The 24,136-nt window shown below is 43.4% G+C and overlaps 1 protein-coding gene across 1 annotated transcript in view; it reads right to left on the bottom strand.

Moving 5' to 3' along the window:
• COL26A1 (collagen type XXVI alpha 1 chain) overlaps positions 1-24,136 on the bottom strand; it is a 540,454-nt gene that overhangs the window by 13,505 nt on the left and 502,813 nt on the right. The window contains exons 5-10 of the mRNA XM_068265988.1: positions 19,504-19,654; positions 16,788-16,823; positions 15,722-15,820; positions 10,582-10,734; positions 3,378-3,470; positions 1,419-1,471 (exon numbers count right to left, since the gene is read on the bottom strand). Of these exons, the coding sequence (XP_068122089.1) occupies positions 1,419-1,471; positions 3,378-3,470; positions 10,582-10,734; positions 15,722-15,820; positions 16,788-16,823; positions 19,504-19,654 (585 nt within the window). The remainder of the gene's footprint in view (positions 1-1,418; positions 1,472-3,377; positions 3,471-10,581; positions 10,735-15,721; positions 15,821-16,787; positions 16,824-19,503; positions 19,655-24,136) is intronic.

The following is a 24,136-nucleotide window of genomic DNA, read 5'->3' as shown; positions in this document are numbered from 1 at the left end:
CTCCATTGTCCAAGTTTATACAGAGCTGTCTGCTCCCTGCTCCATCCTCCATGGTTGCTGGGCTTCTGCATGGAATGCAGCATGGAATGCAATTCCACAATGAAGAGTTGCAATGTGTGCCTTGTCCACTTGGTGGTGACCAAGACACATGTCTAGGAACAGCACTGCTCATGGATTTCAACCCTATGGCCCTATGCGAAACAGCTAACCATGTAAACACCATAAGAAATTATGTATGAGCAATGTGAAATTGGCAGAGGAGGAGAACAAAATGCAGTGTCATATTTTATTTTTTGAAGTATGTCTTGGAGGTGTTTGCCATATTCATATGAATAGTGTTAGCAGGGGTGTAGCAATAGGGGTTGCATAGGTCTCAGTAGGGCCCTCACTCAAGCACAGTATTAGCTCTTTATTGGTCCTCTGCTTGTAATGATCACTTCTATAAATTCTTTGAATGATAATAATGATCAACAAACTGTTCCCCATCCCCTTCTTGCACCTCTGACACTGGTTGCCATTGACATGTTTTGGTGTGTGGCATCAATTGTTTTGTATAGAGTACTTGGGGAGAGGGGTGTAAAACTTGCCGCCCGGAGACTGTTATATGGCAAAACCGCTGTCTAATTAGCATGTACAGTGCTGCGATCTACAGCAGCGCTGTGTCACACGGCTGTCCCCCTGTGGGACACAGGAGTGATCGGCAGTGATAGGCTAAAGCCTATCACAGCCGATCACTGTGATAGGTTGGCCAGGGGAGGAAGGGACGGGGGGTGGGAAAAAAATACACATATTTATAAAAAAAAAAGATAAATATTAGTAAAAAAATAAACAAACATCTTAGTTCCTTTGAGCAAGCGCTGCACGAGTATGTGTAAAAAGGGCCTGCGGTAAAAAGGGTGGCAGGGTGCCAGAGATAATCACTAGTAAAATATCAGTAACATTACTGATATTCTACTAGTTAATTCCAATAGTGAAATATCAGTTATCTTTGCTGATATACTATGACCTAACCTAACCTTAACACAACACTGCTATAGCCAATCCCTCCTGGCGTTGCCTAACCCAAAGTACTCCTTGCACTGCTTAAAACTAAAACCCACCTGGGGGTGCATAACCTTAAAGCACACCCCCCCAACACCTAACACTAAGGTCCCACCCGCCTGCACCTAACCCTAAAGAATCCTAACCATACCCTCCAATATTTTTGGCACCGTCATAGGTGGTAATGTTAATAACCACTATTAGAGATAATTTACGGAGCCTTTTTACCCACTTCATGCTCCACTTCTGCATTCTTTACACATACCTCAATACATCAAATCCAACTTACACAGATTGGAGTTGCATTACAGCACTACCCCTTTATATATCTTCTGTAAGAATCTACCTAAAGTTCTCAGTGTTTTATATAGCCTTACCTGTGGTCCTGGGATACCCATTGGCCCAACGGGTCCTCTAGGTCCTGGAATTCCTGGGAAAAAAGATAAAAATACTTTTTATTTTTATTACATAGTTTTACTGTGGCCATACAATAAACAAGGGTCAATTTTACAGAAAAAAACTTAAACAAATAAAACTCCTACATATACTAGAAAATGTTAGTTTATTTTGTAAAAAATGTGATCAGTGCCTTATTAAACAATGCGTAATGGCCATGCATTATGATACCTGGAAATCTTTCTAAAACTATGCAAGCACGTACCAATAAACCAATAAGGATACCTGGTAGGGAATTCAAGTAAGCTACATTGGAAATGTTATGAATTATCTAGTGCCTGGGCTTAGCTGAATTTGTTGCTGGAGGAAAAGGTGCAGAAATGATGCTGTTGGAATCTGGGTTTTCTACTTTGGAAACCTGGAATACACTGCACAACACACTTCAGAACCTCAGGCAGTGGAGAGGGGCAGGCCAAGTTTATGTGATTGGGGTCCACACCAACCTTCACATGACTCTGGTACTTACACCTTCCAAGCCAGACGGAGGAAGCAATGGAGTCTTGTGAAATGCACTCTCTTTTTCCTTAGGTTCTGAAGTGTGCTGTGTGACGTAATCTGGGTTTCTGAAGCAGGAAGCTCTGATTTGAACAGCAACAATACCGATGGGAAATCCAGATACTGTATATCAGTGCTGGAGTTCCCAACCAGTGTTTGTCAGAGAAGTGATAAAAGAGGACATCAGTAGTGGCATTCTTCAAGCAAGATAGAAGCGTTACATAGGAAGAAATAAGTAAATAATTAAAGATTTTTAGGAAAATAAATGCATATTATGACACTTGATTTTAATAAAGGAAATACAGGGAACCCTTTGTAATAAATAGGTAAGGGGTCATAAATGACCCTTTTAATCATTTGCCTAGTTAGGGGAGACATCTTGGCTGTCCATAATACTGAGGGTACCCAGATTCCACCATATTGCCTCCTCATCTCAGTGAAACACAGGGAGGAGGGGAAAAGCACCCTTGTACTTAAAGTGTACCTGATGCCGTGCTGCGGGGTCAGATGGGACACAGAGGCATGTTCCCTGCTGCAGGGCCTCCCACTGCCCCCTCCCCCCTCTGCCTCCCCTCCGCCGCAATGATTGTCACTATTCCGGAGCTCTCTCTCACTGGTCACACTCCCCCGCCTCCCTAAATGCTGAGAGAGCTGCATGCTTTCCTTCCAGCGTGTTGACTCCTGAGGTCACAAGAGTGAAACTCAGGAGATGCGGTGCAACGGAGCGGCATGGATGGTGGCTACCTGATCCGCCCAGCCCCCCGGATCAGGTAGCATAGTTTTTTAAATTTTGTGTACCCACCTCAGGTTCTCCTTAATATTGGGATATGGCTGCTTTCAAAAAGGGGAAGATTTTCCACCCCTCCCCCTTTGCAATGTACTGCTTAATGTTAAGAGTCATATTGGTTGCTATTATTGCAGGGGATCTGCCTTCCTTGCCAGTCCATACTTGCATGGTGGTAAGGGATTAAGACATGCATGGATGTTTTATAAACATGTCACCCTAATATTTTTGTCTAGGACAATGTTTACAAAGTACTTTTTTCTGTATTCAGAATAAACAGCTTGCCTGCTATATTACTATATATAGATTTTTTAACCTGAACAAAAGTTTTTTTTTGTTCACAACCCCTTGCCACCTTGCTCATGAATCAAATATAGCATAGAAGACAGAGTCCCCAGGCTCATTCATAGTGTGCTGTTATGAAGACCTGTCATTTTCTTTAAATGTTTGCTTAAATCTAATTCTTATTATATATTATACTGTATAATATTATATTATATAATATTAATGCTTAATATTTTCTGCCTATGACATCATATAAAAGCCAGCCTAGCTCAATAGATATCTGTTATTATACAGTACAAGCATATGCTACAAATACCAGGGTGTCCGTTAGGGCCTGGTGGTCCTCGAGGTCCTGGAAGTCCAGACATTATTGTGTCTGTGATTGTGGATATTAAATGTGGATCACCATCTACAAGAAGATAAGACATACAAAATGTGTAGTAATAAGATACAGAACAAAGTAGAAAAACCTAAAAACCAAAGAAACTGTAAAGATCGCTCCAGAAATTATAACAGGCATCCTCTAACATATGGGGTGGGGGGGGGGGAGGGGGGGGTCGGCATCAGTGATGTGTCTATGGTCAATGAGCCTCCTGAATGTGGCTGTGGTTACTCAGGCTCCCATGATACAATAGTGGTCCCTCACTTCCTGTGACATGGCAGTTGGCTTTCTAGGGCACAGCTGTGGTTTTTGCATTCAGGTCATTCCATTTCCTCAAATTTAACATGAGTAAAAAAACTATTGTAATATTATCGCCTTCCCTTTCTAGCTACCTAAACTGAAGAGGGGAGGCCATTCTGGCTACCCATACTGGGGGGCATTCCTCTCTAGCTCCCTGTACTGGGGGAGCCCTCTCTGGCTTCCTGTACTGGGGGCACACTCTCTGGCTGCCTATGTTAAAATGCACTGTCTGGCTACCTATATGGGGGGGGGGGGGGGTGAGCGGGCACTCTCTAGCTGCCTATACTGAGGGGCCTCTCTGCCTACCTATAATGGGTGTGTACTCTGTTACCTATACTGGGGAGGGGGGGCACTCTCTAGCTACCTATTCTGGAGGGTCTATATCCAATAGATATTGTGGGGCGCACACTATCTGGTTACCCATAATGGAGGGGGAGGGGCACCCTCTAGCTACCTATATTGGGGGCCACTCACTGACTAATAATACTGATAAGATTCTAAAGTATGAAAAAGCTAGTGGAACAATTGAAGGAGTGCTTTAACCAGCAAGGTGGTCTTGGTGAAGAAGTTATATAGCCATTATACTAATAATTCCAGTATTTGTATAGCGCTCTTCTCTTGTCGGACTCAACGCCCTTGTGAGGCAGACACTAGAGCGCACTCAGTAGACAGCAGCAGTGTTAGAGAGTCTCGCCCGAAGAACTTCTTACTGAATAGCTGCTGGCTTACTGAAAAGAAAGAGCAGAGATTTGAACCCAGGTCTCCTATGTTCACGTTCTCACAGCTACTGGTATTAAAGAGTATTTTGTCTTTACATTTCCTTAATATAATGACTTGAAAGGGGATTTATTGGAGAAAAACACTGATGCTACCAAATTCCTACAGCGTGTCTATGGCCACACAGAGAATACATACTCATAGCTCCCAACTGTCCCTCTTTTGGAGGAGCCAATCCCACTGTTCCTCTCTCTACCCCATTTGTCCCTCTTTCAGAACTGATGTACAGATCTATATAAATATATGTATGTTTCTACTAAAAAATGTGTTTAATTGACTCTAAATGTTATTTAACCACTTAAGGACTGCAGTCATAAAACCCCTTAAGGACCAGAGCCTTTTTTTCCATTCGGACCACTGCAGCTTTCACGGTTTATTGCTCAGTCATACAACCTACCACCTAAATGAATTCTACCTCCTTTTCTTGTCACTAATACAGCTTTCTTTCGGTGCTATTTGATTGCTGCTGCGAGTTTTAGTTTTTATTATATTCATCAAAAAAGACATGAATTTTGTCAAAAAAATGACTTTTTTTTAACTTTCTGTGCTGACATTTTTCAAATAAAGTAAAATTTCCTATACATTTGAGCGCGAAAGTTATTCTGCTACATGTCTTTGATAAAAAAAAAACCATTCAGTGTATATTTATTGGATTGGGTAAAAGTTATAGCGTTTACAAACTATGGTGCCAAAAGTGAATTTTCCCATTTTCAAGCATCTCTGACTTTTCTGCGCACCTGTCAGGTTTCATGAGGGGCTAAAATTCCAGGATAGTACAAATCCCCCCCAAATGACCCCATTTTGGAAAGAAGACATCCCAAAGTATTCAGTGAGAGGCATGGTGAGTTCATAGAAGTTTTTATTTTTTGTCACAAGTTAGCGGAAAATGACACTTTGTAACAAAAAAAAAAAAAAAAAAAAAGTTTCCATTTCTTCTAACTTGCGACAAAAAAAAATGAAATCTGCCACGGACTCACTATGCTACTCTCTGAATACCTTGAAGTGTCTACTTTCCAAAATGGGGTCATTTGTGGGGTGTGTTCACTGTCCTGGCATTTTGGGGGGTGCCTAATTGTAAGCACCCCTGTAAAGCCTAAAGATGCTCATTGGACTTTGGGCCCCTTAGCGCAGTTAGGCTGCAAAAAAGTGCCACACATGTGGTATTGCCGTACTCAGGAGAAGTAGTATAATGTGTTTTGGGGTGTATTTTTACACATACCCATGCTGGGTGGGAGAAATATCTCCGTAAATGACAATTGTTTTCTTTTTTTAACACACAATTGTCAATTTATAGAGATATTTCTCCCACTCAGCATGGGTATGTGGAAAAATACACCCCAAAACACATTATACTACTTCTCCTGAGTACGGCGATACCACATGTGTGGCACTTTTTTGCACCCTAACTGCGCTAAGGGGCCCAAAGTCCAATGAGTACCTTTAGGATTTTACAGGTCATTTTGAGAAATTTCGTTTCAAGACTGCTCCTCACGGTTTAGGGCCCCTAAAATGCCAGGACAGTATAGGAATCCCACAAATTACCCCATTTTAGAAAGAAGACACCCCAAGGTATTCCATTAGGAGGATGGTGAGTTCATAGAAGATTTTTTTTGTCACAAGTTAGCGGAAATTGATTTTAATTGTTTTTTTTCACAAAGTGTCATTTTCTGCTAACTTGTGACAAAAATAAAATCTTCTATGAACTCACCATACTCCTAACGGAATACCTTGGGGTGTCTTCTTTCTAAAATGGGGTCATTTGTGGGGTTCCTATACTGCCCTGGCATTTTAGGGGCCCTAAACCGTGAGGAGTAGTCTTGAAACCAAATGTTGCAAAATGACCTGTGAAATCCTAAAGGTACTCATTGGACTTTGGGCCCCTTAGCGCACTTAGGGTGCAAGAAAGTGCCACACATGTGGTACCGCCGTACTCAGGAGAAGTAGTATAATGTGTTTTGGGGTGTATTTTTACACATACAGATGCTAGGTGGGAGAAATATCTCTGTAAATGACAATTATTTGATTTTTTTTACACACAATTGTCCATTTACAGAGAGATTTCTCCCACCCAGCATGGGTATGTATAAAAATACACCTCAAAACACATTATACTACTTCTTCTGAGTACGGCGATACCACATGTGTGACACTTTTTTGCAACCTAGGTGCGCTAAGGGGCCTAACGTCCTATTCACAGGTCATTTTGAGGCATTTGGATTCTAGACTACTCCTCACGGTTTAGGGCTTCTAAAATGCCAGGGCAGTATAGGAACCCCACAAGTGACCCCATTTTAGAATGAAGACACCCCAAGGTATTCCGTTAGGGGTATGGTGAGTTCATAGAAGATTTTTTTTTTGTCACAAGTTAGCGGAAAATGACACTTTGTGAAAAAAAAAACAATACATATCAATTTCCGCTAACTTGTGACAAAAAATAAAATCTTCTATGAACTCACCATACTCCTAACGGAATACCTTGGGGTGTCTTCTTTCTAGAATGGGGTCATTTGTGGGGTTCCAATACTGCCCTGGCATTTTAGGGGCCCTAAACCGTGAGTAGTCGTCTTGAACCCAAATGTCTCAAAATGACCTGTGAAATCCTAAAGGTACTCATTGGACTTTGGGCCCCTTAGCACAGTTAGGCTGCAAAAATGTGTCACACATGTGGTATCGCCGTACTCAGAAGAAGTAGTATAATGTGTTTTGTGGTGTATTTTTACATATAACCATGCTGGGTGGGAGAAATATCTCTGTAAATGACACATTTTTGATTTTTTTTACACACAATTGTCCATTTACAGAGAGATTTCTCCCACCTAGCATGGGTATGTGTAAAAATACACCACAAAACACATTATACTACTTCTCCTGAGTATGGCGATACTACATGTGTGACACTTTTTTGCAGCCTAGGTGCGCTAAGGGGCCCAACGTCCTATTCACAGGTCATTTTGAGGCATTTGTTTTCTAGACTACTCCCCACGGTTTAGGGCCCCTAAAATGCCAGGGCAGTATAGGAACCCCACAAGTGACCCCATTTTAGAAAGACGACACCCCAAGGTATTCCGTTAGGGGTATGGTGAGTTCATAGAAGATTTTATTTTTTGTCACAAGTTAGTGAAAAATGACACTTTGTGAAAAAAACAATAAAAATCCAATTTCCGCTAACTTTTGACAAAAAATAAAATCTTCTATGAACTCATCATACACCTAACAGAATACCTTGGGGTGTCTTCTTTCTAAAATGGGGTCACTTGTGGGGTTCCTATACTGCCCTGGCATTTTACGGGCCCAAAACTGTGAGTAGTCTGGAAACCAAATTTCTCAAAATGACTGTTCAGGGGTATAAGCATCTGCAAATTTTGATGACAGGTGGTCTATGAGAGGGCAAATTTTGTGGAAACGGTCATAAGCAGGGTGGCCTCTTAGATGACAGGATGTATTGGGCCTGATCTGATGGATAGGAGTGCTAGGGGGGTGACAGGAGGTGATTGATGGGTGTCTCAGGGGGCGGTTAGAGGGGAAAATAGATGCAATCAATGCACTGGGGAGGTGATCGGAAGGGGGTCTGAGGGGGATCTGAGGGTTTGGCCGAGTGATCAGGAGCCCACACGGGGCAAATTAGGGCCTGATCTGATGGGTAGGTGTGCTAGGGGGTGACAGGAGGTGATTTATGGGTGTCTCAAGGTGTGATTAGAGGGGGGAAATAGATGCAAGCAATGCACTAGCGAGGTGATCAGGGCTGGGGTCTGAGGGCGTTCTGAGGTGTGGGCGGGTGATTGGGTGCCCGCAAGGGGCAGATTAGGGTCTAATCTGATGGGTAACAGTGACAGGTGGTGATAGGGGGTGATTGATGGGTAATTAGTGGGTGTTTAGAGGAGAGAAGAGATGTAAACACTGCACTTGGGAGGTGATCTGATGTCGGATCTGCGGGCGATCTATTGGAGTGGGTGGGTGATCAGATTGCCCGCAAGGGGCAGGTTAGGGGCTGATTGATGGGTGGCAGTGACAGGGGGTGATTGATGGGTGGCAGTGACAGGGGGTGATTGATGGGTGATTGACAGGTGATCAGTGGGTTATTACAGGGAATAACAGATGTAAATATTGCACTGGCGAATTGATAAGGGGGGGTCTGAGGGCAATCTGAGCGTGTGGGCGGGTGATTGGGTGCCCGCAAGGGGCAGATTAGGGTCTAATCTGATGGGTAACAGTGACAGGTGGTGATAGGGGGTGATTGATGGGTAATTAGTGGGTGTTTAGAGGAGAGAATAGATGTAAACGATGGATTTGGGAGGTGATCTGATGTCGGATCTGCGGGCGATCTATTGGTGTGGGTGGGTAATCAGATTGCCCGCAAGGGGCAGGTTAGGGGCTGATTGATGGGTGGCAGTGACAGGGGGTGATTGATGGGTGGCAGTGACAGGGGGTGATTGACAGGTGATCAGTGGGTTATTACAGGGAAGAACGGATGTAAATAATGCACTGGCGAATCGATAAGGGGGGGGGGGGGTTGAGGGCAATCTGAGTGTGTGGGCGGGCGATTGGGTGCCCGCAAGGGTCTAATCTGATGGGTAACAGTGACAGGTGGTGATAGGGGGTGATTGATGGGTGATTGATGGGTAATTAGTGGGTGTTTAGAGGAGAGAATAGATGTAAACGATGGATTTGGGAGGTGATCTGATGTCGGATCTGCGGGCGATCTATTGGTGTGGGTGGGTGATCAGATTGCCCGCAAGGGGCAGGTTAGGGGCTGATTGATGGGTGGCAGTGACAGGGGGTGATTGATGGGTGGCAGTGACAGGGGGTGATTGACAGGTGATCAGTGGGTTATTACAGGGAAGAACGGATGTAAATAATGCACTGGCGAATCGATAAGGGGAGGGGTTGAGGGCAATCTGAGTGTGTGGGCGGGCGATTGGGTGCCCGCAAGGGTCTAATCTGATGGGTAACAGTGACAGGTGGTGATAGGGGGTGATTGATGGGTGATTGATGGGTAATTAGTGGGTGTTTAGAGGAGAGAATAGATGTAAACGATGGATTTGGGAGGTGATCTGATGTCGGATCTGCGGGCGATCTATTGGTGTGGGTGGGTGATCAGATTGCCCGCAAGGGGCAGGTTAGGGGCTGATTGATGGGTGGCAGTGACAGGGGGTGATTGACGGGTGATTGACAGGTGATTGACAGGTGATTGACAGTTGATCAGGGGGGATAGATGCATACAGTACGCAGGGGGGGGGAGGGTCTGGGGGGGTCTGGGGAGAATCTGAGGGGTGGGGGGGGTGATCAGGAGGGAGCAGGGGGCAGTTTAGGGACTAAAAAAAAAAATAGCGTTGACAGATAGTGACAGGGGGTGATTGATGGGTGATTAGGGGGGTGATTGTGTGCAAATGGTGGTCTGGGGGGTGGGCAGGGGGGGGGTCTGAGGGGTACTGTGGGCGATCAGGGGGCAGGGGGGGGGCAGATCAGTGTGTTTGGGTGCAGACTAGGGTGGCTGCAGCCTGCCCTGGTGGTCCCTCGGACACTGGGACCACCAGGGCAGGAGGCAGCCTGTATAATACACTTTGTATACATTACAAAGTGTATTATACACTTTGTAGCGGCGATCGCGGGGTTAACAACCCGCCGGCGCTTCTGATTGGCCGGCGGGTTGACGTCGCGGGTGGGCGGAGCCTATTGCCGGTGGATGCGCGCGCATCCCAGCGCGCGATCCCCGGCCAGAGAGTGCCCCAGGACCTGACGCCAATCTGCGTTACGTGGTCCTGGGGCTGCCACTTTGCCGCCGCCAATATGAAGTAGGCGGTCGGCAAGTGGTTAAATTGATATAGTTCTTATTTTCAAATGTTAATATGAAGGAAAATGGACCAGAAAAGAAAGTGTGGTTTGAATTACAAAACAACATATTTTTGTTATGAATTCTTAATGGTATGCTTGACTAGGGGTATGTCTGGGGCGTGATTAGGGGTGTGGTAGAGGCGGGGCTTAAGTGTCCCTCTTTATTATCTCAGAAAGTTGGGAGGTATGCATACTGTATACTACTAACCTGAAAGGCCATAATACTTACTCTTCTTGTTTGCATTGGGCTGTAAAGAGTACAAAACACCCTCTGGAAATGATGCTGGTAAAGCAGGAGGTCCTGGAGGGCCTGGGGGTCCAGGTGGTCCTGGAGTTCCAGCTTCTCCAGGAGGTCCTTTTGGACCTGGTGGTCCTTTAGGTCCTATTATAAAACAAAATACATAAAAATAAACCCATACAATATCCAATACATGTAAGCAGGGATAAGCAGAAACTACGCCAGTGCGAATTTACGCATCGTAGTTCACATCTACGCATTGTAGTTCGTAGGTGATGTTTCAAAACTACGCTTACGAATTTATGCGTACCGCAGTACCGCTACGCGTAGCTTACGCCAACTATGCATAGTTAATATGTGTATTGCATAGTGAACTATGAATGCGTTACTTGCGTCTAATTTTCCGCGTGCGATTGTATGCTTACAAATTTACGCAGGGAAGAGTTCCCGGTATAAGCATTTAAAGAGGAATTAATGCGTAAAATTTTCTGCATGCGGGCATAAGCATCCACATACACTACGCTTCACACTACGCGTAATTGCGTATTTTAACACGTAGTCTACGAAATGCATAGAAATCGAATATTTGATTTCGAAGCCGTAGTTTGACGAAGCGTAATTGCGTAAAACTATGCGTATTTCCAGCGTAGCAAAGTTGGCTGACTACTACCATCCCTGCATGTAAGTAGCATTAGCCCTGATCTCTCACCAAAGGAGAAATCATGCCAAATAAAATCTGATGTGAAAGTGACACATGGTCATGTGATTGCAACCAACTAATCAGAGACTTAAAAATGTGGCTATGCATGAAGCTTACACAGGAATTGACTGGAGGCTGAGTATATTTTAACAAGCAGGAAAATGGAAAATTTAGTTGTGGCGCATACTAACACCCAAGTGTAATCAAGTAGGTCTGCATCAGTCAGTGAAATTACAGTAAAGCAGCAGGCAAAAATTGGTCATTTCGGATGCAGCCTGCTGTAAGATGCGCTTGCCCTCTCCTCGCTGTCTATTCAATATAAATGACACATTTTTGGCCAGCTGCTCCCAGGTTTATACATATGGGCCCATACACAATTTACTTTTTCTCCTGACTTTTCTCCTGGGTGATAATTTTAAACTTGTCAATAAAATGCTTTTCAAACCACCAGCAAGCAAGAAAATACTCAAAATAATTTTGACAGCACTTATTCACTTCTTTTTTTGTACTTTGTTTTCAGTTGCAAAGTGCTGAAAAGTTATTTAAAAAGAAGATTCAAAATCATCTCCGAGGTGAAAACTCAGCAGAAAATGTGAATTGCAAATGGGACATGAAGTTTTAACTTAGGTTAGGTCTTGTGTTCGGAGGTTTACCTCACCGTGGTGCAAGAGTCCAGTATATTACGCTTTGCATGCAAACTATATTGGAAGCCAAAATTCCTCCATAGTGTAATAAATGTAGCATGTGTTTTGATGCAGGGCATGCATTTTTAGCATGGCACGAGCGATTAACTGGTCAAGTGCAGCATGTTTCTTGGGATGCGTAGCGCCCCCCCCCCTTTCTTGTTATTCCTTGAATGAAATTACTCCTAAAAATTGCTGCAGGCACTGGAAAATCGCAATTGGTCCTGTGGAATCACCGCCATGGGCTTATATTGATGAATCACTTTTTGAATCGCTGGTGGTTTCTAGAAAGTGCAAATCGCTCCTGTGACAGCTCAAGTGGGCACCAGTAATACATTTTAAAACAAAGATGAGCTGCATTGCGGATTAGATTGCAGTAGCACGGACCTTGCTGGTATGTGAATAAAAAAAGTCTGTATGTTAGTACATTGTCTGTATGTTAGTATGTTAGTATGTTAGTCTCATTCTTGATCACAAATGTGGGTATATGTAATTATAAAAAATATATATATTTTCTTGCAACAACCACAAAATAAGTTATTTCTATAGCCACACATCCATGTGAACTGCAAATACATAGCAAACCAGAGTATCTGCTATGCCTGGAACCATGACAACTCAGTGAAAATAGTGCACAGAGTCTGCTAGGACTTTCTAGCTAGGTGCAGAGCTGCACTGCTACAATGGGATGCAAAAGTTTGGGCAACCTTGTTAATCGTCATGATTTTCCTGTATAAATTGTTGATTGTTACGATAAAAAATGTCAGTTATATATATCATATAGGAGACACACACAGTGATATTTGAGAAGTGAAATGACGTTTATTGTATTTACAGAGAGTGTGCAATAATTGCTTAAATAAAACTAGGCAGGTGCATACATTTGGGCACTGTTGTCATTTTATCAATTCAAAAACCTTTAGAACTAATTATTGGAACTCAAATTCGCATGGTAAGTTCAGTGACCCCTGACCTACATACACAGGTGAATCCAATTATGAGAGAGTATTTAAGGGGGTCAATTGTAATTTTTTTTTAACAAAATCTGGGATAAACAGAAGTGACGAATGGTGAGAACAGTCAGAATCAACCCACAGACCAGCACCTAAGACCTATAACATCATCTTGCTGCAGATGGAGTCACTGTGCATAGTTCAACCATTCGGCACACTTTTCACAAGGAGATGCTGTATGCGAGAGTGATGCAGAGGAAGCATATTCTCCACCCACAGCACAAACAGAGCCGCTTGAGGTATGCTAAAGTACATTTAGACAAGCCAGCTTCATTTTGGAATAAGGTGCTGTGGTTATTTGGGCATAACAAGGGGCATTATGCATGGAGGAAAAACAGCACAGCATTCCAAGAAAAACAACTGCTACCTACAGTAAAATATGGTGGTGGTTCCATCATGTGGGGCTGTGTGGCCAGTGCAGGGACTGGCAATCTTGTCAAAGTTGAGGGACGCATGGATTCCACTCAGTATCAGCAGATTCTGGATTCCAATGTCAAGGAATCAGTTACAAAGCTGAAGCTGCTCCGGGGCTGGATCTTTCAACAAGACAATGACCCTAAACACTGCTCAAAATCCACAGACATTCATGCAGAGGAACAAGTACAATGTTCTAGAATGGCCATCTGGGCTCGTTTCCACTAGTGCGGCGTGCATCTCGCAGACGCACGCCGGCACTGAGCGGATGGGCGGGATCGCAGGCGAATTCCATGAGCCATGCCATGCATGGCTATGGGATTCGCAGCCTCCGCCACGAATTCTGCGGGGGGTTCCGGCCGAATCGCTCCCGCAAGCGATTTGGCCGCGGCGCCGTTATCCCCTATGGCAGAGTTTCCCTGTGCGATTCATGTGCGGGGAAACTCTGCGGAATCGCGGCGGAAACCGCGATAGTGGAAATGGGCCCTCTCAGTCCCCAGACCTGAATATAATTGAAAATCTGTGGTGTGAGTTAAAGTGAACCAGAGACGAAGCACCCTCATGTATTTTACCATATATATCAATGGGAACATGACAGTAAACACCTACTCTGCTCTCTCTTTCATTCTTCTCTGCTAAATCTGCCTGTTATCAGCCCTGATAAAATCCCCAACTGAACACTCAGTCTGGCTTTGCTCAGGAATCCTTATAGCTGAGTCCGTCTTCTCTGGTGTCTTTTCAAGCCCAAGCCTGCTCCCTTCTGGCTCTGCTCAGGAATCATTATAGCTGAGTCATTATAGCAAAGCCAGACTGAATGCTCAGTTGGGGATTTTATCAGGGCTGATAACAGGCAAGCTGAACAGTGGAGAATGAAACAGAGAGCAGAATAGGTGTTTTCTCTAATGTCTCTACTGATATATATGGTAAAATGCATGAGGGTGCTTCGTCTCTGGTTCACTTTAAAGAGAGCTGTCCATGCTCGGAAGCCATCAACCAGAGATGTTTTGTAAAGAGGAATGGTCCAAAATACCTTCAACAAGAATCCAGACTCTCATTGGAATCTACAGGAAGCGTTTAGAGGCTGTAATTTCTGCAAAAGGAGGATCTACTAAATATTGATTTCATTTCTTTTTTGTGGTGCCCAAATGTATGCACTTGCCTAATTTTGTTTAAACAATTATTGCACACTTTCTGTAAATCCAATAAACTTCATTTCACTTCTCAAATATCACACAGTGGTGTGTGTCTCCTATATAATGAATTTAACTGACAGTTTTTATTGTAACAACCAACGATTTATACAGGAAAATCATAACGATTAACAAGGTTGCCCAGTCAGATAAGGCAAGGGTTGGGGGATTTAGCATTTAGATAGATGTTAGATTTTTGATTCAATATAATTGTCAGGTTAGGTTATGGTTAGGAAAAAGTATCAGTTTAGATTAGGGTTAACTATAAATGGGAGAGACAGGTTAGGGTAGGGATAATTTAAAGGGTGTAGTTTGGGGCTTAGCTTAGGAGAAAGATAACATTTGTGTTAAGCAATTTAAAGGTAGGTGCATGGCTATTGTGGGAGATAGAAGTATGGGCCTGTTTTCGCTATTTCTGATGCAGAAAAATTGTGGATGGCATGTTGCAGATTTCTGCATCAGATTGTGGATGTAGAAAAACTGACTCCAATGGATGCCTATGGGCCTGTTTCCACTAAAAAGTTAATTGTATGGGATACGGATACATGATGCAGAAATCCGCACCATACTAGCCATAATTTCTCTGCATCAGAAAAATTGGTGAGTGGAAACAGTCCCATAGGCATTCATTGGTGTCAGTTTTTCTGCATCTAGAATTCACGTGTAGTGGAAACAGGCTCTAAGGGAGGGGTCTGATGCAAGTGAAGTGCGCTATTTAGGTATCTCTCCAGCAGCTGCCAGAGAGATATGTAGAGGGCGCACTTCTCTTGCGCAGACTGGCCGCGACTGGAGGAAGTAGCGTGACCCAGTACAGAAGATGGAGAAGATTGAGGATGGCGGTGTCGGAGTGATCTGAGCGCATGAGGCTGTAGGAAGCCCCAGGTATGTATAAAACTGTTTCCTCAGCTCTGATACACAGCACAGGAAATAGTGGTGGTTAGTCTTGAGAATATGGCAGAGTTTATGGTAATGGTTAGGAAAGGTCAGGTGAAAGCAGAAAAATATGGGAATCAGGGTTGATTAATAATTTTACCCCAATAACCTGCCTGCCCCTAGTTATGGTACCACGATTAAAAAGAAACATGTTCATAATTCATGTAAGCTAGCCTAAACACATCAGTTTGCTAATACCTGGAGATCCAACAAGTCCAGATTCGCCAATTGGTCCACGATCTCCTTTTGACCCAGGTAGACCGACAGGTCCAGGTGGTCCTGGCATTCCTGGTAGCCCTGTACGTAATTACAAAATATGCAGCCATAATGAACATTGCACTAATGTAACATTCAAATAGCAGAACATAGAACCCAGCAGAAGGTAATAGTCTCATGTGTGAATTATTGATATTGGATTATCTCTCCCCTGTACTTTGGATAAAATCTCCACTTGCTTGTTTGCTGTCTCCACCTGCATGCCTGACAGTTCTCTGAAACTCAGCCTGAAAAAAAGACTGAACTCATCTTCCCAATCCGTTCATCCAGTCCTCTCTGGGATGTTTCCAATACTATCAAAAATATGTCCATCTGCCCTGTGCCACAAACCTGCTGCCTGGGTGTTACCCTCAACACAGCACTCTCATTCACCCCTCACATTCAGAATGTCTCCAGGTGATGCCATTTCAGTTTTTTGCAACATTGCTGAAATTCACCCCTGCCTGACCTCTGACACCATCAAATTCCTGGTTCATGCCCAGGTCATTTCCCCTCTGAACTACTGCAAAACCCTTCTCTCTGTACTTCCTGAGACTTTGCTCCTTTGACTCCTGCAATTCGTTATGAACAGAGCTGCACAATTGGAATGATCGCACAGCACCCGACACCGCATGTTATAGCTGCGGTGAGCCGCCAAAAATAGTATAGGTATAGGTAGGTAGCCAGGTAAAGGTGCCCCCACTATTGGTAGCTAGGTACAGTTGCCCCAGTATAAGTTATTCAGGTACAGTTGCCCCCAGGATAGGTTGGCCAGGCACTCTCTTCTTCACTTTCTGTTTCTGCCTGGTGCTGCCCCCAGACTTCTGCTGCCTGACGAAGTCGCCTCACTTGGCCTCATGGGCGGACCGGGCCTGCTTGTAAGCTCATATATATATATATTATAAGGTGTGCGGTATGCAATGTACCACTGTGAATCTAGCCTAAATGTTTTGTGTATGATTCTTGGGGTATGCAAGTTGAAAAAAAAACCTTCAGTGTATCCTTTTACCTTGTGTCCTCTTCTCTTCATTATCTCCCTTCGATCCTACATGGATGAAAAAAATAAAGACGATGTTAGGCAAAGAAGATTATCCATTTGTTGTGCAAAGAACCAATTAATATAGTTAATGCATTTTGTGTAGTTTAATAGCAGTTTTAGGTAATGTCATTGGCCTCAATTCACTAAGCTTATCCCCTCTCTTTAATAACGTTTCTAGAGTTATCACCATGGTGATAAGGCATGTAGTATTCGGTAAACATTTTACCTCAGGCAAACCTAAAGTTTACTCTTCTGTTTTTAATTTAAGCAGTGATCGCTAAAGTTAACTCTTCAATCCTTAAAATAACTCCAGAATTCTGAAAATAACTACAGAGGAGGTAACTTAAGGAATGAAGAGATAAGAGAACTCTCTCCCTGTGTGGTGGCACGTTTTCTCTTGCCTTATTATCTCCAGCGTGATCTTAGTGAATTGAGGCCAATGTTTCAGGTTCAGCTGTTACAGGGTCATCACCATTTTTAAAATGGAGGATGGAGAATTTCATTGATCTCAGTGGACAAACAGGATGCAGGAGAGGAGAAAGAGATTGATGAGCAGACAACACGGGAGGTAAATATGATGTGTTTATGTTTATACTTGTGTGTATGTTTACTCTGACTTTTATTTTTCAGTTTGCTGTAAGTATTTTCCCTGCCACAGTCTATAAGAACAATGATTGTTATGCGCAAGTGCTTTCTGAATTACCTTTCGCCACATTGATTTCAGTTATTTTTCTGAACCTTCATAAAGGCTGAGTAAAAACAACATTACAAAAAACAAAAATCTATAAACACAGTTTATATGGCATATGATAGAATGCACCCAGAACCTAGTAAATAGCAGGGCAGTCTGACAGACTTTAGGGGTGGCAATGCTTAGGAGAACTCATGGAGAAGCATGTGATTAGTTTCTAAGGTTCTGATTTGCTGTGATGACTTCCTGGTTTAACACATGATCATGACCAGCAAATCAGAACCTTACAGTCTGTATGCATGTTGGATTATTATGGCTCTGTACAATTTAACAAGCTGACACATCATTGCATTCCAGCGGTTCTGGAGGTGTGTTTAGCTTCTAAGGGTACAATGGTTAATTTGCATATATTCAGCAGTGGTGCTCTGGGAGACATCTCGAGCTCACTCCAACCTGAATTATCGCAAATTCTTTCTGTTTTAGGAAAGCAATTTTTTGTTTTTCTTAACATCTTAGTAAGGGGGCTTTTAGGACCATTGTAGTCCCTTACACACTCCAATGAGTTCTGGGTCACCATGAGCTTGCTGGTTAGTCTGAACCTTACAAATGTATCAGCTGATCAAACTGATCACATGCTTCTCCATGAGTTCTCCTAAGCATTGTCATCCCTACTGACAGTGCAGGTTTGTTATTGTATGTCGAAAAAACAAAACAATTTTGTATTTAACATTTAACCACTTCACCACCAGCGGTGCGTATATCTACGCTCCTTTTTACACCCTTTGTCCACCAGGCGCATAGATATATGCACCTCTCGCCTCTACCGCCGCTGTCCGAACTCCCGTTTGCTCCCGCGCGCTCCCGCTCTTGTGCATGCCGCCGGCCACTCGCCCGGAGATCAATGAATGGTAAAAAACGTTCCCGTTCGTTGATCTCAGCCCCCCAGCAATGATCGGCTGCTTCTATGAGAAGCAGCGCGATTATTGTGTAAAAAAAGTCTCCCAGCCTCATTGAACGTCCTGTAAGCGTCCTTCCAACGCTTACAGGTCGCATGAACAAAAAATTACTGTGGCCATCTTGTGGCGAAATAGTAAAACTTCATCCAAAACATTTTTCATATACAAATACATACTTTTACACTATAAATTAACTCATTACCTCCCACACTCCCCAATTTTTTTTTGTAATAAAAAGAAAAAAAAATTACAATAAAAAAAACATAAATAGTTACCTTAGGGACTGAACTCTTTAAATATTTATGTCAAGAGGGTATAACACTGTTACTTTATAAACTATGGGCCTGTAATTAGGGATGGACGCAAAACTGAAAACAATGCACCTGTATTTCCAAATAAAATATTGGCACCAAACATTGTGATAGGGACATAATTTAAACGGTGTAATAACCGGGACAAATGGGCAAATAAGATACATTTCATGGATTTTAATTACAGTAGCATGCATTATTTAAAAACTATAATGGCCGAAAACTGAAAAATGATTTTTTTCCCCCACATTTTTTCCTATTTTCCCATTTAAACACATTTAGAATAATACAATTCTTGGCATAATGTTCCACCTAAAGAAAGCCTAATTGGTGGTGAAAAATACAAGATATAGTTCATTTCATTGCGATAAGTAATAATAAAGTTATAGACGAATGAATTGAAGGAGCGCTGAAAGGTGAAAATTGCTCTGGTGCTCAAGGGGTAAAACCCCTCAGTGGTGAAGTGGTTAATCATTTTGTGGAATTCCCTATTGTTTACTGTTGGAAGTCTAAAGACAAGCTGCGGAGTAAAGAGAATAGCAGCTACAAGGTTCTCATATGATATGTATTATGAAATATTTGCATCACAAAAAATGTCTGAAGATCTTGTGGTTGACCATTGATTTATACCTGTGTTGTATAGTTAATATTCTCAGACCTCTCTGGCTCTACCGAAAACCACCAGCAAAGCAACACACAATACTTTCCTGTGATCCTCCTCTTCCTACCTAGTGTAGATTTGACGGACTTCCTGACTATTCCTCCTGGGCTCAGTAACGGGATGGCATCAGGCAGGAAGTCCTCGTTCCACACAGCCGTGCCTCTCGTTAGTGGCAGGTCATTCTCTGATGCCTTCTCAGATGATTTCAGTGTGGTGATCTACAGGGACAAGGTCAGCAATGAATATATAGTTACATTAGATCCCAGGGGATAAGTGAAATATAGCTCATAAAATAGTTTTAAAAAAAACCCAAACCCTTTGTTTGTAGAGTAATAAATCCTTATTTACTTATTCACAACATAAATCCTCTGAAATTGGGTTTTATGTCACAAAAACTAACATTCAGTCTGGAATCTCGTATTCAGCTGTTTCCATCACAATAAAAAGCGCTTTTGTTAAAGTTGCTCCGTCGCCGGGAGTGAGATGGGGGAGTGTGCTTGGCCGTGCTGTGCCTGTGCCGACTGACCCGACTGGCAGTGGAGAATGGGGCTGCTACCGGGGGATCTTGGAGGTTTTAGACTGCGGCGTGGGAGCGATCTGTGTGGAGGGGTTGGAGGAAGCCCCAGGTATGCATAAAACTATTTTTCCCCCTCGTCTCAGGTACACTTTAAGATACATGTAGCTGATAAATGTGCACTGTTGCATGAAGAGGGGAGGAGGGAGGATAGAGCAATATGGGCAATGGCGTAGCTAAGGAGCAGTGGGCCCCGATACAAGTTTTACAATGGGGCCTCCCCAAGCACTCTATATGTAACAATTGATACGGTGCACCAAAACCTGCCAATGGCAACTACAGTGTCTGAGGTGCAAGAAAAGGATGGGAAACAGATTGTTAAGGATTACCATTATTCAAAGTATCTATAGAAGTGATTATTATGAGCACAGGACCAATAGAGAGCTAATACTGTAGTTGAGGGAGTGCCCTTTGGGGTCCCTCTGGCCCAAGGGCCCCGATGCGGTCGCTAACCCCTATTGCTACGTCCCTGAATATGGGCAGTGTAGGCAAACTGCAGCATGTTCTCTTTCATGGGGAGGTGGAGGCAGAACGAAAGGTGCCACACTGCAGGGACTACAACAGAACAAGAAAGATGGGTCACTATGGATTCCATATGATAGATTAACAATGTCGAAATGGGGTTGGGGAAATGAATGATAATATTGGCTGATAATTAGCCGATGAAAATCTAGTGTGTGTACATATCATAGCAACACAGTTGAATCAACAGTGGTACCAGGGCAAATACATTGTAATGCAAAAGGACTTGGTAAGGTCTGGACACATACAAACTAGTGTTGATCGAACACCCAGTTATTCGGGCTTGGGTCGGCTCGGCCGGACATGGTCCAGATGTGCGGGATATTGGGCCGAACGCCGAGCCTAATTGAAGTCAATGGGGACCTGAACATGCCTGCTGAACATGCCTGACTTCAATTAGGCTCGGTGTTCGGCCCAATATCCCGCACATCTGGACCATGTCCAAACGAGCCGGCCCGAGCCCGAATAACTGGGTGTTCGATCAACACTAATACAAACACAGGAAGGATTGGGGCTTACTACATGGGACAGTAGACAGCATTATTCACCATTCATATCATAACTGCAAAACAACACTGTAAGGATAATGGCTAAATATATACGGTTGCTGATACATTCAGTTCTCCAAAAATCAAGGCTTATTATTATCCACATTAATCTACTCGTCTAATCTCAACTCCATAGCAGAATGATTGGTCTAGCTGTTGCTTCAAGCTTTCCCATGCCCTCTAACCTTCCACCACATTGATTTTAAACACAGGTGTAATTTGCACTCCATAAAGCTCAAACATTCATACACGATTCCCACCGTGATACACGTTGTTTATAAACGTAGTCGTAAATGTCTGGAGAATCCACGCAACACAAGTGAGGAAGATAGGAAGTCTTATCTACAAGCAGAGCCTCCAAAACATCAAAGCGGTTCACATAGTCTGAATTATGTGCATGGAATGACATCATGCGATACTCAAATGCTGGATGAACAAGAAAGATCATTGGAACCCTCCGAAAAGCTTTGATCTGGGGAAGCCCAAACCCCTGTGACAGACACCCTCTGCAGTGATGTGGGAGTTCCTGATTAATGGCAGCTTATGTTTCACTTTTTTCTTACATTGTTAGATACATGTATCTGGCTACAGTGAGAATCCGCACAACAACGCATACATCCCTACAACACTACACAAACATCATTTTTACAGTCCTGAGAAACTAGATTCGCTAAAACCTCTGTGCCCACATATGTGTCTCTTTATCATTTTCCCATTCATGTCTACTAGAATCTATAGTCACTAAACAATGTTAAAAGGTATGTGCACAAAGAGCACGCCCACATTATAATGGACATTACGTAAATTAAGTACGGCACATCTTGCAATTTGCAACCCAACATGTTTGTTTACTGTACAATGCGGACTACACTACAGTATTTGCATAGGGTGCATTACACTAAGAATGCACCCTATGCGTTATGCCATTTGTGTTACGATGGTTAAAATTTACATGTGCTGTGTGCGCACGTCAATTTTAACATTATTTCCAATTAGAACAGTATGTCACAGCAGGGTTGGACATGACCATTTGGAGCAAAGAGACTCACAGTAACTTAACCCCAATTGGTGGGAACACGGCGGCTCCCCCAGTGCCATTCAACGCCAACCGGCATGAATTTCTGGGGGTGGAGATTGCAGCGGATCACGCCCGTTGATGCGCGCACCCCCGCTTGAATGATGGAGCGGTCTATTTACATTTGTACAGTGCTGTGATCTACAGCAGCGCTGTACTAGGGACAGCCAGGGGGAGGGAGGGGAGTTACAAAATAGCTTTAAACAAATGAAAACAAACAAACATAACAACAGTGATTGTTGGTGGCAGAGCTCTGTTGGTGGGCAGAAAAGGGGGGGGGGGATTCAATTGTGTGCTAATACGTCTGGCCCTGCGGCAAGCTCTTAAAGCTGCAGTAGCCTAAATTGTAAAAAATAGCCTGGTCACTAGGGGAGGTGTAAGCCTACGGTCCTCAAGTGGTAAAAGCCCCTACCGAACCTTCCTAAACGCTAAAACGAGCTATACTTACTGTATCAGGTTTAAAAGCATGGTACTTGAGTCTTAAAGTACTGTGCAACAATTACCTGCTTTTAGGTTAAAGTGGAAGTACTTTCAAATGTACTTCCATTGCTCCCCTATAAGTATTTATAATTATGGGTGTATTAAGTTATGTTTTAAGCTTTTAATAATACATCGTTTCCTTTTTTATGTATTTAGCCACTCCCCCCGCAAAATGCGGCTGAGGCAAGGCACCAGGTGCAGCGCTAGTCATGCTGGGAGCTGATAAGCCTCTCTCTCCCTCTCTGCAGGGACTTCCTAAAAGAAAAGGAAGGAGAGGAGTTCCAGGGGGAGACACACATTACCTCTATAGCAGTGCTTTGGACAGCTCACAGTGGTATTCACATGCCTCCCTGTAGCCCCCATCCTGGGTCTTTCTTCTTTTAACAGATAAGAATTCTCAGGGTCGCACAGTGTCATAGGGAGACATACACTTGTGTAAGTGTACATCCCCACAGCTAATAAGCATATTCAGGAGGGAGGGGCTGTAAAAAAGACCTGACTGGAAATTGACACGTGGCAACCAGTATATCAAGTTAAAGGAAACCTGAGACGGTGGAGGAGGACAGCAAAGGACCAATCAGCCGGAAGGGGGCTGGAGGAAGGCCCAGGTTTGTATACATTTCTTATTTTAACTCATCTCAGGTACACTTGAAATACTTTACGGGCCGAATACTGGAGGATGCAGGCGCCGCAAGAGGACAGCGATGGAACGATTAGGTATGTATAATATTTCTTTTCTATCCCCTATCTTAGGTGCACTTTAAACTCCACCTGACAACAGACATATAAAATTATAATATCTGAAAAGTAAAATAATACTTTTACTCCTTTATTTTCATTAGATTACTAATATTTATTACATGTTTTATGTAATTGGTATTACAGTTAATAATTCAGGTACTCTTTAACGTGAATGTTAGTTTATTTGTTTTCATAAATCTAATTTGGCTTCTTAAAACAGAAGGAATGTGCAGTAATTCAGTGTTAGTGAGCAAAGAAGTACTCATTCCTGCTCATATGCAACTCATTCCTTTACATCTCTGAAAATACAAACATACTTCCAGATTTGCTGGCGTATTGTAAGCCTGTAGTTTATTAAATAATTATTAATTAAACTTGCAGGCAGCATTTAGGCTAGGTTGGCCTTCATCAGTACAAGGCATAGATATTACTCTGTGGATTGACTGGGCTGACGTCTTAGGGACTGTGAAGAAATGCGGAAAAGCCGCCGTCTCTCAAGGTGAGGCGGCTGTTTCTGCATTCAGCATGGCGTCACAACGCAGAAAAACCGCCACATGGCGCATAGGCAGAGCGGCGGAATCCGCATTGGGAACGGCGGAATCCGCATTGGGAGCGGCGGAATCCGCATTGGAGGCGGCGAACTTGCCGCATGGCAGTGTCCCTGGCAAAGGAGTTGAGCATGGGGAAGCCGCCGCTGGTGTAGGGAGCGGTACGGCGGCTCCCACGCTCGGTTCACTGGATACATTGCAAAACAGTACTG

Source organism: Hyperolius riggenbachi, chromosome 2 (genome assembly GCF_040937935.1).
Source record: "Hyperolius riggenbachi isolate aHypRig1 chromosome 2, aHypRig1.pri, whole genome shotgun sequence".
Classification (NCBI taxonomy): Eukaryota; Metazoa; Chordata; class Amphibia; order Anura; family Hyperoliidae; genus Hyperolius; species Hyperolius riggenbachi.
Note: the sequence above shows the minus strand (reverse complement) of the source record. Positions and strands in the feature narration are given on the sequence as shown.